Source organism: Euleptes europaea, chromosome 3 (genome assembly GCF_029931775.1).
Source record: "Euleptes europaea isolate rEulEur1 chromosome 3, rEulEur1.hap1, whole genome shotgun sequence".
NCBI classification, from domain to species: Eukaryota; Metazoa; Chordata; class Lepidosauria; order Squamata; family Sphaerodactylidae; genus Euleptes; species Euleptes europaea.
The window spans coordinates 111,883,661-111,899,774 of NC_079314.1; the positions used below are offsets into that span (position 1 = coordinate 111,883,661).

Below are 16,114 nucleotides of genomic sequence, written 5' to 3' on the forward strand. Positions count from 1 at the left end.
CTCAGCATCTTATCAGGATTTCTTGAAACGGTGGTGCCGATGCTCGTATCACACCACCTTATTTTATTAGGACCACTTCAATGAGCGCTCCCTGAATGGGCTCGCCTAAAATTTGCCATTGCGCTAATGCAGTCATGACCCATCAGCCTCTGTTCCTTTCTGGGGCACTTTCTATCTATAGGGAGAGAAATTAATGACAGGGTTTCTGTGTGTGTGTGTGTGTGTACTGCCTGATGTCAGAGCAGAGAAAGGTGTGAAGGGTATATAAGAGCAAGATAGCTTGCCAGAAAAGAAGGTAGAGGGAAAGGGTACTCCACAGTCAGAAGCAAGTGAAAATCATCGCTCATATTCTTCCTTCAAAAGCAGAATTTGCTGGGATTTCTTCAGCTAAATTCCTCGGCCGCTGAAAGGTAACTACATCACTTCGGGTTTTGCTCTTGATTTTCTAAAGATCTGAAAAGCGAGGTAGGGGAAAGGAGGAGAAAACTCCACAGTGCATGTGGTTCGGCTAATTTAATCTGGAAAAGGCTGTTTTGTTAAAAAAATAAAACATTTGGGCAAACCACAAAATATGACAGTGGGCTGAAACCCATATAAATTTAGTCTGGAATAAAATCTTACTTTAAGGTGCCATAAAACTCCTCCTTTTTTGATAGAACAAAGGGTTTTTTTAGAATTTAGACTAAAAGGGGGGAATTTGATGTTGTTTCACAAAAGTTGGGAAAAAAATTTCTAATCCTGCTGGAATATTCTAGTTTATCTGGGGAACTACGACAGCTGTCCTTCGACAAACATAGCTGCTTGCATGGTTTAGACTCAAGTTTTGCTTTGTGATTTTCCCCCCTCTCAGAAACATCCAAAAGAGAGATGTGCAGCCTCAAAGGACCTTTTCTTTTCATCTTCTTATCAATTACTTTAAATTCCCTGGAAGCAACACCTGTCGAGAGGTCAGTAACCTTTGCACATAACTTCCTTTTGCTAGGAGAGATCAGTTTGTCATTCCACTGCTTGCTTATACCAGATAGCGTAAAATACTCTGGAGGGGGTGTAGCATAAAACAAAAGAGAAATTTTTGCTCTCTCTCTTTTTTTTTCTTATTAAAGACTGCTCTCTTTGGCTGACGATTTCTCTGACGGGACTCCCAACAGACAAGAATGGCTCTTACCTGTCCTTTTGAGAAGTACTGGCTTCTTAGGACTGAACGGAGCTCTCCTGGGAGAAGAAACAGTGAAGCCCAAAAGGTATCCGTTATTTCTGATTGCTTTTGATTCCAATGTAAGACATGTCTTTAACAATATACGCAATTTGCATCAGATTTCTTTTCTCCTTTTCCTGTATTTAGAGGTCTGCAGTTCTGTTCAGAGAGCATGCCTGTCTCAAAATTAAGCTTGCAATAATGTTCAGATATAGCAACCCCCAAATGAGCTGGCACGGCACAGTTCTGCAAGTGGAATTATTCTGTAACCAGGGGTTATAGATCCTTTGTTTCTGTGCTAAACAGCGAGGGAGCAGGAATGCCATGCCAGTCCCCCGATTTGAGTCCTCCTGCACTTCTTAATAGCACTTTAGTAAAAACATTGCAATTCAAAGTAGGGATGCCAGCTTCTAGGTGGGACCTGGGGAATCCCCCAGAATTACAGCACATGTCCAGATTACAGATATGAGCTACCTCGGAGGAAATGGGTGCTTTGGAGGGTGGCCTCTAGGGCATTGTATCCCACTGAGGTCCCTATCCTTCCAGGGCTCCATCCCCAAATCTCCAGGAATTTTCCCAACCTGGATCTGGCAACTCTAGTCTCCCTCCCCCCAATGCCCACCGTGGCCGGGGGGGGGGGAACACACACACCAGGCAACCCTAACTCAAAGGTAGTCATAGATTTTTAAAACATAAAAAAGAAGAGTTTTTTTTAATACGGCAACTTTCTCTACCACTTAAGGAAGAATCGATGTGACTTACAATCGCCTTCCCTTCCCCTCCCCACAACAGACACCCAGTGAGGTTGGTGGGGCTGAGACAGCTCTAAGAGAGCTGTGACTAGTCCAAGGTCACCCAGCTGGCTTCATGTGGAGAACTGGGGGGACCAACCCGGTTCACTAGATTAGCATCCGCCGCTCATGTGGAGGAGCGGGGAATCAAACCCGGTTCTCCAGATCAGAGTCCTCCGCTCCAAACCACCTTAACCACTACACCACGCTGGCTTGTTTGTTTATTTATTTATTTAAAACATTTATATGCCACCTTTCCTCCCAAATGGGAGGGGAAGCAGCATGGTATAGCCCAGTCTCGTCAGAGCTTGGAAGCTAAGCAGGGTTGGTACTTGGATGGGAGGGCAGCAAGAAAAGCTCTGCAGAGGGAGGCAAGGGCCAACCCCCCCTCTGCTTCTCACTTGACTTGAAAGCCCTTTGCTGGTGTTGCCAGAAGTCAGTTGCGACTTAACGGTCCTTACATACATTTCCACCCAAATAGGGTCCCCGAGGCGGTGAACATCAAAACATTAAACCTTTTAAAACATGAAAACAACATTTTAAATAAAGTGTATATAAAATATTTAAACAATTCAGTCAAATCTTGCAGATACACAAACACACCCAACCAAAGAGGACGGCCATTAAGAGTCACGGGGAGTGGGTGGGATGCCAACCAAAACAAAAAAGCGTTTACCTGCTAGCAGCAGACAATTTTAGAGGGATACAGGCAAATGATATTTATTTGACAATGTCACTAATTCAAGGCAAAAAAGATGAAACTGTATTAAGGGTTATTGTTTTACGAAACAAAGAAATAATTGTACAGGAATAGAAATGGGTGTGTGCAATCATCCCAAATGCTAATTCTAGCGGGGTATCACAGAAGCCCTGTGGCGCAGAGCATTAAGCTGCAGTACTGCACTCCAAAGCTCTGCTCATGACCTGAGTTCGATCCTGATGGAAGTCGGTTTCAGGTAGCCGGCTCAAGGTTGACTCAGCCTTCCATCCTTCCGAGGTCGGTAAAATGAGGACCCAACTTGCTGGGGGTAAAGGGAAGATGACTGGGGAAGGCACTGGCAAACCACCCCGCAAACAAAAGTCTGCCTAGAAAATGTCGGGATGTGACATCTACCCATGGGTCAGGAATGACCTGGTGCTTGCACAGGGGACCTTTACCTTTTTATCACAGAAGCAGATAGTTTTCTCACACACCTTTCCTTCAGTGCAAAACCTCTCGGAAGTATGCCTTTAAAAAATTGTAAATGGTTACACACCTCCTCATCAGCTGCTGCATCAATGTAAGGTATAGTGTGCTGTTACTGAGAGGTTTTTCCATCTTGGGATCATTTAGACCCCCCTGTACCTTGGGTGGGAACTGTTTCTCTTCCCCCAGCCTCTTTAATTTAAGTCTAAGGGGAGCCTAGTCTGAGTTTAATGAAACTGTCATTTCTTCTTAAATGCTACCATAAGTTCATTCATTATGAAATAATAAATGTTTAAGTTAAAAAAGAGGGGAAGAGTTAGATGCATATACCTATTTATGGATATATTTCCTTCTCTGCCAATAGGATTACACAGCTCACTAGAAGCTGTGCCCCTAGGGTCACCAGGTCCCTCTTCGCCACCGGCGGGAGGTTTTTGGGGTGGAGCTTGAGGAGGCCGGGTTTTGGGGAGGGGAGGGACTTCAATGCCATAGAGTCCAATAGCCAAAACAGCCATTTTCTCCAGCTGAACTGATCTCTATCAGCTGGAGATCAATTGTAATAGCAGGAGATCTCCAGCTAGAACCTGGAGGTTGGCAACCCTATGTGCCCCCCAAAATTCATTTTGGAAAACCGGCACCATTTCCCCTTCCTTTTCTTATTTGGTTTGGTTCTTTCCCTGTGTGCGTTGTTAGCCGCTTTGGATCCCCATTGGAGGAAAAAAGTGGAATATGAATAAGCTTAAGAAATAAAATAAATTTTTAAATTCTATTTTACGGTTTCGGCAAAGAGTCAGTTGCGACTTTCTGGCTCATTTCCCTCCCACACGCCAGTTTTCTTTGTTTTTAATCAACAAAGCGATCACTAGGATGCTATTGGGGAATGAACCCCATCGCAATGAATGAGCAGATGAAAGCACTTGGCACCTAAGCTTATGGGGGTCTTATTAACCCATGGAGAGCCAGCGTGGTATAGTGGTTAAGGTGTCGGACTAGGATCTGGGAAACCCAGGCTTAAATCCCCACTCTGCCATGGAAACTTGCTGGGTGACCTTGGGCCAGTCACACACTCTCAGCCTCAACCCAGTGGAAAGTATTTGGATGGGAGACCTCCAAGGAATACCAGGTCATGACACGGAGGCAGGCCATTGCAAACCACCTCTGAACGTCTCTTGCCTTGAAACTAGGGTTGAGACCCTCAGGGTGGTGGCTGGAGATCTCCTGCTATTACAACTGATCTCCAGGCGATAGAGATCAGTTCCCCTGGAGAAAATGGCCGCCTTGGCAATTGGACTCTATGGCATTGAAGTCCCTCCCCTCCCCAAACACCACCCTCCTCAGGCTCCCCTCCCAAAATCTCCAGGTATTTCCCAACCCTGAACTGGCAACCCTACTTGAAACCCCTATGGGGTCACGCTAAGTCAGCTGTAACCACACTTTAAAACAATATAAAACCATAAAACTTCCAATTTAAAACAGCAATAATCATAAAATAATTATAAATATACCAAGATGGCACTAATTCAGATAGTAATGATGGATGGTAATACCCACTGAAGATTCGGTCAAGCAGTTGAACCCCACAAATAAACAGAAGGTGGGGGAGGGATGGGGAGGCCAGAACCGATGTACAACGTACGGCTGCCCTAGCTGTAGCCCTGGTGGTGGTATAGTGTCCAGATCACGCGAAGTGATGGTATTGCTTTACTTTGCTCTGGTTAGACCTCACCTACAGTATTGTGTTCAGTTTTGGGCACTACAATTTAAGAAGGATGTAGACAAGTTGGAACGTGTCCAGAGGAGGGCAACAAAGATGGTGAGGGGTCTGGAGACCAAGTCCTATGAGGAAAGTTTGAAGGAGCCAAGTTGTTTTCTGTTGCCCCAGAAGCTCGGACCAGAAAGAACGGGTTGAAATTAAATCAAAAAGAGTTTCTGTCTAAACACTAGGAAGAACTTTCTAACTGTTAGAGCAGTTCCTCAGTGGAACAGGCTTCCTTGGGAGGTGGTGAGCTCTCCTTCCCTGAAGATTTTTAAGCAGGGGCTAGATGGCCATCTGTCAGCAGTGCTGATTCTATGATTTTAGGCAGATCACGAGAGGGAGGGCATCTTGGCCATCTTCTGGGCATGGAGTAGAGGGTCACTGGCGGTATGGGGGGAGGTAGTTATGAATGTCCTGCATTGTGCAGGGGGTTGGACTAGATGACCCTCTTGGTCCCTTCCAACTCTATGATTCTATGAATTCTATTTTGCCGGCCCTGCAGAACTCTTTAAGATCCCACAGAGCCCTGATGTTACCAGGAAGGGAATTCTTCCAGGCCGGGGCAAGGGCCGAAAAATCCCTGGATAGTAGAAAGTTCTTTGACACTCAACTTAAACAGAAAAAAGGATACTCTGGAAAACACTGGGAGACCCAGTTAAGGCGCAATGAGATCTTACAAGCAGTGAGCAGCTGCCGCTGAAAACCGCAGCCTTGTGTCATTTCCTCAATCCTCAAATTAACAGGAAAGATCATGCAACACAACATCATTGTGCTTTTGATTATCCCATCTTAACTCGGCTTCTTGGACTGCCATGTGCCATGAAGGGGGGAAATAAAAAATTGTGGCATCAAGCCTTGCAGGGAAGAGTGGTTAAAAAAGAAATAGGCTCATAGCTGCAGCTTCCATCAGTAGTTGTGAGTCTCTTCCGATCTCAAGTTCAGCCTTCAGCCGCAGAGCAGCACGGGGAATATCTGACACTCTCTCTACTTTCCCTTTTCAGGAGAGAGAGTTCTCACCCACACAAATGCAAATTACCACTCATGCAAATCCTAGAGAATTTTGATAATTACTGAGCTCATTGGCGAAGATGGAGAAAGTGCGTGAACTAAACACCTGCACAAGAATGGGAACGCCTGAAATTTTAAAACATCAGTTAACAAAATGTCTTTGCTAAGCTGATGATAAAGAGATGTCAGTAAAACTTGACCCTCCCCACCCCAACACAAATCCCCGTAGATCTCCCCTCAGTGGGCGTACGGAAAGATCCAATGCAAGCATAACTTACCTTGTACTATCTGGAGATCTCCTGCTGTTACAGATCTCCAGCTGATAGAAATCGGTTCACCTGGGGAAAATGGCTGCTTTGGCCATTGGACTCTATGGCATTGAAGTCCCTCCCCTCCCCAAACCCCGCCCTCCTCAGACTCTGCCCCAAAAAACTCCTGCTGGTGGTGAAGAGGGACCTGGCAACCCTACCTTGGAGCAGACTAAAATGTAATGCACTGCTCTCTCTCCAATGCCACTTTTAGAAATATCACTGCCCAGCCCTTCTCAGACTGTACCACTTCAGACAGTGGGGCAGGGATCATACGTTTAAATACTTCTAGTATGTTTTTAAAAAGTGACCGAATGAATCTGGGTCTGGTGCCATCTCCTGCTCAATAATTCATGAAACACGAATATTCATAGTTGCCAGTAATGGGGGTTGAAACTGGACATTGTGGTGATCTCACATAGGGTTGCCAGGTCCCTCTTCGCCACTGGCGGGAGTTTTTTTGGGCGGAGCGTGAGGAGGGCGGGGTTTGGGGAGGGGAGGGACTTCAGTGCCATAGAGTCCAATTGCCAAAGCGGCCATTTTCTCCAGGGGAACTGATCTCATGAAGCTGCCTTATACGGAATCAGACCCTTGGTCCATCAAAGTCAGTATTGTCTACTCAGGCCGGTAGCGGCTCTCCAGGGTCTCAGTCAGAGGTCTTTCACATCTGCTACTTGCCTAGTCCCTTTAACTGGAGATGCCGGGGATTGAATCTGGGACCTTCTGCATGCCAAGCAGGTGCTCTACCACTGAGCCACAGCCCCCTCCCCTCTCTCTCGGCTGGAGAGAAGTTGTAATAGCAGGAGATCTCCAGCTAGTACCTGGAGGATGGCAACCCAACTCCTCCCACCTTCTGACTGAGATAAAAAGACTCAGAGATCTCTGTTCCCGTTTGTGTCTGATGAAGGTAGCTTTGACTCTCGAAAGCTCATACCTCGAAAATCTTGTTGGTCTCTAAGGGGCTACTGGACTCCAACCTAACTGATCTGTTGCAAACCAATATGCCCGCTCTCCGAAACTATCTGCATAGGGGAGCGAATTCTTCTATATGTTTGTCAAGTGAAATTGTAGAAATGGCAGCAAATGTCTGGGGAAGGCAGTGGAGAAGGTCCCGGGGGAAGAGTTGGCATTCAGCGGAGCAGAAAGTGTGTGTGGGGGGGAGTTCCACAGCTTCGGGAGTCGCTAAAAAGAGCACGTTTTGCTTGTCATGCTAATCGTTCCATTGATATCAGCAAGTGCTGTAAATAACCTTTAAAAAGTTCACCGGGAAGGTAAACATTGAGTCATTGTTACCGCCTAATGACATGACGATACTATAATTATCCAGTTCTGGAGGTGCCAGGAAGGCGCTGCATTGACAAATTACATCTAAATTTCACTCTGTTCGTATCAAGTATACTGTTAGATGAGACCAACGATCCCTCTAGAGAGAGCCGGAATGGTGTAGTGGTTCAGAGCGGTGGTTCAGAGCAGTGGACTCTGATCTGGAGAACTGGGTTTGATTCCCCACTCCTCCACATGAGCGGCGGACGCTAATCTGGTGAACTGGGTTGTTTTCCCCACTCCTCCACATGCGTGGCGGACGCTAATCTGGTGAACTGGATTTGTTTCCCCACTCCTACACACGAAGCCAGATGGGTGACCTTGGGCTAGTCACACACTCTCAGCCCCATCTACCTCACAGGGGGTCTGTTGCGGGGAGGGGAAGGGAAGGTGATTGTAAGCCGGTTTGATTCTTCCTTAAGTGGTAGAGAACGTCGCCATATAAAAACCAACTCTTCTTCTTCTCTAGACCCCCTTGGTGTTAGAAAAGAGACTTGTCCAAATATGCTATAAAAACCTCTGAATCTTCCATAAGTAGGCTGGATATCACCTGGGATTACAACAGATCTCCAGGCAACAGAGATCAGTTCACCTGGAGATAATGGCCGTTCTGTCTCTGAGCTGGGGCCCCTTACTCTATTCAAACCACTTTAAAAATTCATAACCCAATATCAAGTTTCCCACCTCTAGTCATCTTTTTTTAGGGTAGCAATGTTTTAGGGGCCAACAACCCTAAACTGGCATATTCAGTGGACTTACTCCCATGGTAGCGATATTAGCATTGTCATGCTACAAGGATGATCCGGGGCCTGGAGGCCAAGCCCTACAAGGAAAGGCTGAGGGACTTGGGAATGTTCAGTCTGGAGAAGAGGAGGTTAAGGGGGGACACGATCGCTCTCTTGAAATATTTCAAGGGCTGTCACTTAGAGGAGGGCAGGGAGTTGTTCCTGTTGGCAGCAGAGGATAGGATTCACAGTAATGGGTTTAAATTGCAGACGGAAAGGTACCGGATGGATATTAGGGGGAAAAAACATTTTTACAGTTCAACAGTTGAATCAGCTACCTAGGGAGGTGGTGAGCTCCCACTCTCTGGCAGTCTTTAAGCAGCAGCTGGACAAACACTTGTCAGGGATTCCCTAGGCCAGTGATGGCGAACCTTTTAGAGACCGAGTGCCCAAACTGCAACCGAAAACCCACATATTTATCGCCGAGTGCCAATGCGGCAATTTAACCTGAATACCACCCCCAGAGGGGGCCCAGAGGGAGAGGCTAGGGTTGCCAAGTTCCTCTTCGCCATGAGTGGGAGGTTTTTGGGGTGGTGCCTGAGGAGGGCGGGGTTTGGGAAAGTGCCATAGAGTCCAATTGCCAAAGTGGCAATTTTTTCCAGGGGAACTGATCTCTATTGGTTGGAGATCACCCGGAAAGCCGGAAAGGCCAGCGGCTTGGAGGAACCGTGCGTGCCGGCAGAGAGGGCTACGCGTGCCGGAAGTGGCACGCGTGCCATAGGTTCGCCAACACGGCCCTAGGCTGATCCTGCAGGGGGTTGGACCAAGGGATTGAACCAGATGGCCTGAATGACCCACCTCTATGATGCTGTGATTGAAGTTTGTTATGTATATTGATTAAGAAATTCTTTGGTCAAATTAAATAAGTCCCTAATTCATGAGGCAATAGATTTTTTAAAAACGTGTTTTTAATCAAAGTACTTTTAACTCCATGGAGTTTTATCACAGTGGGAAAATAGTAAATTAAATGATGGGGGACAAAAAAATGGAAGGGCTTTTGAGTATGGCTAAATTCCAGCAAAGCCACTAAGAAAAATCAATAGAATAACTATTTTAGAAAAGGCCACATTGCACTTAATATCTTTAATTTAGCCATCCTGTAATACATGGTTTGGCCTTTAATGAGAAGAGAAAGAAGAAGAGTTGGTTTTCAAACTAAAGACAATGCATTTACGTGATGGGATTAGGTGTGGTATGCAGAAGAGTCTGTGATGTCCAGGGGAGAGATGGGTGTGGAGAAATCAGCATTGATAATGAGCCATGAATGCAAGGTCTTTATTCAGCCCAGGTAAATGCATTGTCTTTAGTTTGATATTCAAACTAAAGACAATGCATTTACCTGGGCTGAATAAAGACCTTGCATTCATGGTGCATTACCAATGCTGATTTCTCCACACCCATCTCTCCCCTGGACATCACAGACTCTTCTGCATACCACACCTAATCCCATCACGCCTGCTATTCACAGTTACATACTGTTAACATTTACATACTAATGCTTGTCTGAATTCACTCTCCTCTACTTAAAGACAGATGGATTCACATTCTAGCTGTATCTGAAGAAGTGAGCTGTGGCTCACGAAAGCTCAGACCCGGCCAGAAAATATTATTGTTAGTCTTTAAGGTGCTACTGGACTCTTGCTCTTTTCTATCCTAAATAAAGTGCTTAAGTGTGCCTTCCTATATGAGTTACACCTTTCTAAGTCCACTGAAGTCAATGAATTTGGAAGGGTGTAACTCTGCTAAAGATGGAACTGTAAATGAAAGTTCTAGATTTAAGCAACAAACAAAATTAATTATGTCACTGGCATAGGGTTGCCAACCTTACAACTGATCTCCAGGTGATAGAGATCAGTTCCCCTGGTAAAAATGGCCACTTTGGAAGGTGGATTCTATGGCATTATACCCCACTGAAGACCCTCACCTCCCCAAACCCTTTCCTTCTCAGGCTCCACCCCCAAAATCTCCAGGTATTTCCTAATTTGGAGGCAGCCCTATACTGACATCTTTCCTGATGGCTTTTGGAATCAGCTGTTTCTAGACTGTAAGGACAAGAGTTGCTTGTCAGTCCTCACATTTTTGCTTTTAAATGCCTATCATTAAATATATATATATTTGGGAGAATAATGCACATGAAGTACCATGTTTTACCAAATAGGCTGCATCTCATTCAATGACAAGGTCATCCTTCCATTTTGATGGTATTAGGCTGTATCCTGAATCAAATTAGTTCTCAATTCATGTCAGGATGATTGAAGGCATCCAAAATGAATTTACATAACAATACAGCAGGTACACTACATTTATTAAAAGATAATTATGGAAGTTTCCACAAGACACAGAAGCTGAAACACAGAATATGCATTAACACACCACATTAAATGATTATGGTTGCCAACCTCCAGGTACTAGCTGGAGATCTCCTGCTATTACAACTAATCTCCAGCCGATAGAGATCAGTTCACCTGGAGGAAATGGCTGCTTTGGTATATAGCATTGAAGTCCCTCCCCTCCTGAAACCCCGCCCTCCTCAGACTCCGCCCCTAAAATCTCCCACCAGTGGCAAAGAGGGACCTGGCAACCCTATAAATGATACAGCAATTACACAGTGGGAGCAAACTTACAGAAACAGACTGTACATATTTTAGGCCTATAACAGAGTGCAGTCCCTATTTCAAGAATATAAGCAGAACTGAACATTATAAAAGTATGTAAGAATATAGAACAAGTATAGATAGAGTCCTTAGGTAAGTTGTATAAGGGAAACAAGCAAAGAATAGGACTCTGTAATGTCTTGGCTCTTGGGTCCACTAAAGATCTCACAGAATTTTCTGTCTCTTCACTGGTTCAGTTTGAGTCAGCAAAAAAACGGGTGCATTGCTGTGGTGGTTAGTCAATAGATGTTCAAGTTAAAGACAGCCTCTTTAATGGTTAATCAACTAACCAAGAGAAAGTCCAATAGCGTTTCGAAACACAGCACTGGGCGGCCAGGCAGTGCAAAGTTCCACAAGAGAAGAGAAGTAAATGACATCCTGGCTATTATCTGGGTTCGCATAGGTTTCCAGTTGATCTGGGAGGGTGGATTGCTTCCTTTTCCCGGTTGACTTGAAAGAACGTGTGGCTGGGGTTTTTCAACATAAAATCTAGCCTAATCTCCTTGCCCCTATCTTTAATCCCATTCCTGGTGGCAGAAAATGTGGTCAAGTGGCAGCTGATTTGTGGTGACCCCGTAAGGCTTTCAAGGCAAGAGACGCACAGAGGTGGTTTGCTATTGCCTGCCTCTGCGTAGCAACCTTGGATTTCCTCAGTGATCTCCCATCTAAGTACTAACCAGGACTGACCCTGCTTAGCTTCTGAGAACTGACAAGATTGGATTAGTTTTGGCCATCCAGGTCCAGGCAATTCCTAATCCCCAATAAGGGATTTTTTTGTGTGTGTACATAAGGTGTAAGAGCCCCATGGCACAGAGTGGTAAACTGCAGTATTGCAGTCCAAGCTCTGCTCACGACCTGAGTTCGATCCCAACGGAAGTTAGTTTCAGGAAGCTGGCTCAAGGTTGACTCAGCCTTCCATCCTTCTGAGGTTGGTCAAATGAGTACCCAGCTTGCTGGGGGTAAAGGGAAGATGACTGGGGAAAGCACTGGCAAACCACCCCGTAAACAAAGTCTGCCTAGTAAACGTTGGGATGTGACATCACCCCATGGGTCAGGAATGACCTGGTGCTTGCACAGGGGACCTTTACCTTTTACATAACGTGCACTCATTGCTCAGCCTGTTCCTGTTGTCAATGGCAAAAATGTTTTTCTATCAAAAGATGCATGGGTTATAATAAAATCAAATAATAACAATGCAAAAATAGAGGCACCATAAATCAGCAGTTAACAGTAACACAAATAAACCAAGCCAGCTAACCAGGTCCAGGAAAGGTTCTCTCAACCGCCAAGCTTTCATTTATGAGATTTATATCTAGTTTCCCAGCAAAACTCCCAGAGGAGCTCCACCCCCCCCACCCAAACAAACAACCACTCCCTCTTTTCCTATAAATATGTTTGCCAGGTTCTGTCAGTATCAGGCATCTGTCCCTAGCATCCCATAAGCAAACTCATCCAGGCAGGTAGCTCTGAAGCAGTAATACTTTATTAGGAGCAAAAAGACAGATTAAAGGACTGACTGCCTACAGGCAGGGGAGGCTAGTAATGGTGAACACAGGCAGGTTACATGCTTAAGACACTACGGACTGAAAAGGTAAACATTGCTAGGCAACCCCGAGATAAGTGGTTCCCAGGAAGACAGACTGAACATTACCACAGCTGCAGAAAACAGGATGAGCGGAACTGTACACAGACGCTCACAGGTATGAGAACCAAAGACTTTGCATGTGGGCAGAAGCTGGCCTGACTCATGTCAAGAGCCTTTGCTCCAGCAAAAAAAGGCAAAGGCCTGACATTCGGCTCCCCCTAAGGCCCCCCTCCCTCCCAACAAACGGGTGAGGTTTTTGGGGGTAAGCATCGTGAAACTGGCGAATTAGATGGGGGACAATCACATGGTGCTCAGCTACCCATTCATCATAACCAGGCCCTAAGTGTTTCCAGCGCACCAGGTAGTAGAGCACCTTATTGCGGACTCGGGAGTCTAGGACCTTGGAAACTTCGAAATGTTCCTCCCCCACCAACACTGGGGGCTCGGGAGCAGGATCAGGATGCCATTTTGGCGCGTGCTCGTATCTTTTTAGCAAAGTAATATGAAACACCGGATAGATGCCCTTCAGGGCCTTTGAAGACTGAGTTCTACTGCGACTTCATTTATGAGCCGCGAGACTGGAAAGGGTCCCACGTACTTCTCACTGAATTTTTTACACGGGCGTAGGAAGCGAAGGTTTTTTGTGGACAGATATACTTGGTCCCCCACTTTGATGTCCCACCCCGGAGAACGGTGTTTGTCCGCTTGTGCTTTGTACTTGCGCTTGGCCCGCTCCAAATTTTTCTGTAACCAGGGCCAAGTATTTTGCACCACGTTCATCCAATCAGCCACTTCGGCATCGGCGCCCTCCCCTGAACGATCCACACTCCCAAACGGCCCAAAGTCCTTTCCATACACTACCTGAAATGGGCTAAAACCGGTGGACTGATGGGAGGCATTATTTTAAGCATACTCAGCAAAAGGCAAGAGATCCACGCAATCATCTTGATAGTAGTTTACATAGCAATGCAAATAACATTCTAGTACAGAGTTGACACGTTCAGTCTGACCATCGGTCTGGGGATGATAGGCACTGGACAACCCTTGTTCCACCCCCACCAACTCAAGAAAAGCTTTCCAAAACTTTGCCATGAATTGTGGGCCCCGATCCGAGATCACCTTGCGTGGAAAACTGTGATATTTGAAGACGTGTGATACAAACATTCAAGCGAGTTTTTGAGCCTTAGGAAGTCCCGTGCAAGAAACCAAATGAATCTGTTTAGAAAAAAGGTCTGTGACCACCCATAGTACCATCTTCCCCCGGCTGGGAGGAAGATCCCATTACAAATCCGTTATGGGTAATGCCACCTGCGCAAAATTGTTAAGAAACCCTCTGTAAAAATTAGTGAACCCAAGGAACTGCTGCAATTGTTTTTGTGTAGCCGGTGGCTCCCACTCCAACACCGCCCTTACTTTCTCAGGATCCATGGCCAGACCCTTGTGCGAAATCACGTACCCCAAGAAGGTCAGTTTATCCTGATGAAACTCACATTTGGACAACTTTGCAAACAATTGATTGTCCCGGAGTACCTCTCAGTACCTCTTTGACTAACTTCACATGCTCCTTGTAAGTTTTTGAATAAATCAAAATGTCATCCAGATACACAATCATTCCTTTGAAAAGTAAGTCATGTAACACCTATTTCTCCTTTGGACTCATGGGATAAACCTTTCCCTTCGGTAGTTTGCCCTCTCCCACCAGCTCAATGGCACAGTCTGTCTTGCGGTGGGGAGGTAGAACATCACACTCTTTCTCATTAAACACATCTGCAAACTGGGTGTACTCTCCAGGTAGTTGGGGGGGGGGTATAGGATCCTGATTCCTCGAAGCCATGGCAACACACCCCGGGACAGCCACCTCTCTCCTGTGGCGGTCGCACTGCAGCTGGGTGAAGGCAATAGTCCGGGCTACCCAATCTATGGTGGGACCGTGTCCTTGTAACTAATTTGCTTCAAGTACCACCGGGTACCGGATGCTTGGAACGATGGTGAAATGGATCTGTTCCCAATGAGACCCTACTCCCAGTGCCACTCTGCCCGTGTGGCGGCTAACCGGACCCCCCTAAAGTCACTGCCATCCATTTGAGTGAAGTGGATGGCTTGGGGCAAGCTCACTGCTTTTACTTTTAAAGCATTAAAAGTCTCTTCGCTAATCAAAGTTTGTGCACACCCCGAGTCGACTAAAGCCACCACTGCAACTTGGGGGGCCCCCTTAGGACTTTGTAAAACAGTCTCTCCCATATCGCTCACCATCACTGGAGCTTCTTGCTCTTTGTCGGAAGAGGTCTGCTGTGGAGCTCCAGTTACAGCAGACCTGGGACGTGTTTGGGCTGGCGATTCCAAGCCTCTTACCCCTCCGAGGCTGACGAGCTGTCCTGGCTCGGCGCTGGCACATTTGTAATCCGCGATCCCGTTGGATCGAGTTGTGTAGTACGCTGTCCCTCTCGGCTTGGCTTGACAGATTAAAGGACTGACTGCCTACAGGCAGGTGAGGCTAGTAATGGAGAACACAGGCAGGTTACATGCTTAAGACACTACGGACTGAAAAGGTAAACATTGCTAGGCTACCCCGAGATAAGCGGTTCCCAGGAAGACAGACTAAACATTACCACAGCTGCAGAAAACAGGATGAGCGGAACTGTACACAGACATTCATAGGCATGAGAACCAAGGACTTGGTGTGAGGCCAGAAGCTGGCCTGACACATGTCAAGAGCCTTTGCTCCAGCAAAAAATGGCAAAGGCCTGACAGGTCCCTCTTCGCAACCAGCAAGATGTTTTTGGGGTGAAGCCTGAGGAGGGCGGGATTTGGGGAGGGGAGGGACTTTAATGCCATAGAATTCAATGACCAAAGCAGCCATTTTCTCCAGGTGAACTGATCTCTATTGGCTGGAGATCAGCTGTAACAGCAGGAGATCTCTAGCTAGTAACTGGAGGTTGGCAACCCTACCTATAAAGCAATCTATTGTAAAGACTTTTATTCAAGAACAGAAATCTTGAGTGCTTGCTGCCAGGTTTTCATGACAATCTCTCTGGTTTTTTATCGATGTCTACAGTCACCGCTTGGAGAAACGGAAATGCAACACAGCCACCTGCATGACTCAACGCTTGGCCAACTTCTTAGTTCGCTCCAGCAACACCTTTGGAACGATCTATTCGCCTACCAACGTAGGAGCCAACACCTACGGCAAAAGAGACAGAGAACCTCCCAACTATCTACAACTTTAACGTCTCGAGACAGCGACGGCTTCAGTCCTCGTTAGGAATACCGACCCTTCCTCTCCCCAGTTTCTATGTACAAATACCGGATCCCCCAGGTCCTTCATCCACGTTTTCTTTGCTTCGGTGAGGTTGCCGTAGGAGAAAGCAGTTTGAGGGTTGAGCAGCCCACAACCCTTTGGTCATCGCCCCCCTGTTTATTCTGAACAGTGCCTTGTTTTCTTTGTGTGATTTTTATGTTTGCGACCCATGGATATGTCATTCCGCTATGCATTGTGGGATATCATGCCTAGCGTTTTGAAGTG

General features: G+C 46.2%; 1 protein-coding gene across 1 annotated transcript; it reads left to right on the forward strand.

Moving 5' to 3' along the window:
- Nucleotides 1-312: 312 nt before the first annotated feature.
- IAPP (islet amyloid polypeptide) lies at nucleotides 313-15,818 on the forward strand. The gene is made up of 4 exons (XM_056847560.1): nucleotides 313-410; nucleotides 851-947; nucleotides 1,104-1,241; nucleotides 15,647-15,818. Exons 2-4 carry the CDS (start codon nucleotides 868-870, stop codon nucleotides 15,816-15,818), a joined length of 390 nt encoding a protein of 129 aa, XP_056703538.1. The 5' UTR covers nucleotides 313-410; nucleotides 851-867.
- Nucleotides 15,819-16,114: the final 296 nt, after the last annotated feature.

Excerpts from the sequence above, each read along its gene's own strand:
- IAPP (XM_056847560.1), top strand. The coding sequence starts at position 868 with ATGTGCAGCCTCAAAGGACCTTTTCTTTTCATCTTCTTATCAATTACT. Across the intron at positions 948-1,103 it reads GAAGCAACACCTGTCGAGAG|ACTGCTCTCTTTGGCTGACG; the intron begins GTCAGTAACCTT and ends TTCTTATTAAAG. Across the intron at positions 1,242-15,646 it reads GAAACAGTGAAGCCCAAAAG|TCACCGCTTGGAGAAACGGA; the intron begins GTATCCGTTATT and ends CGATGTCTACAG.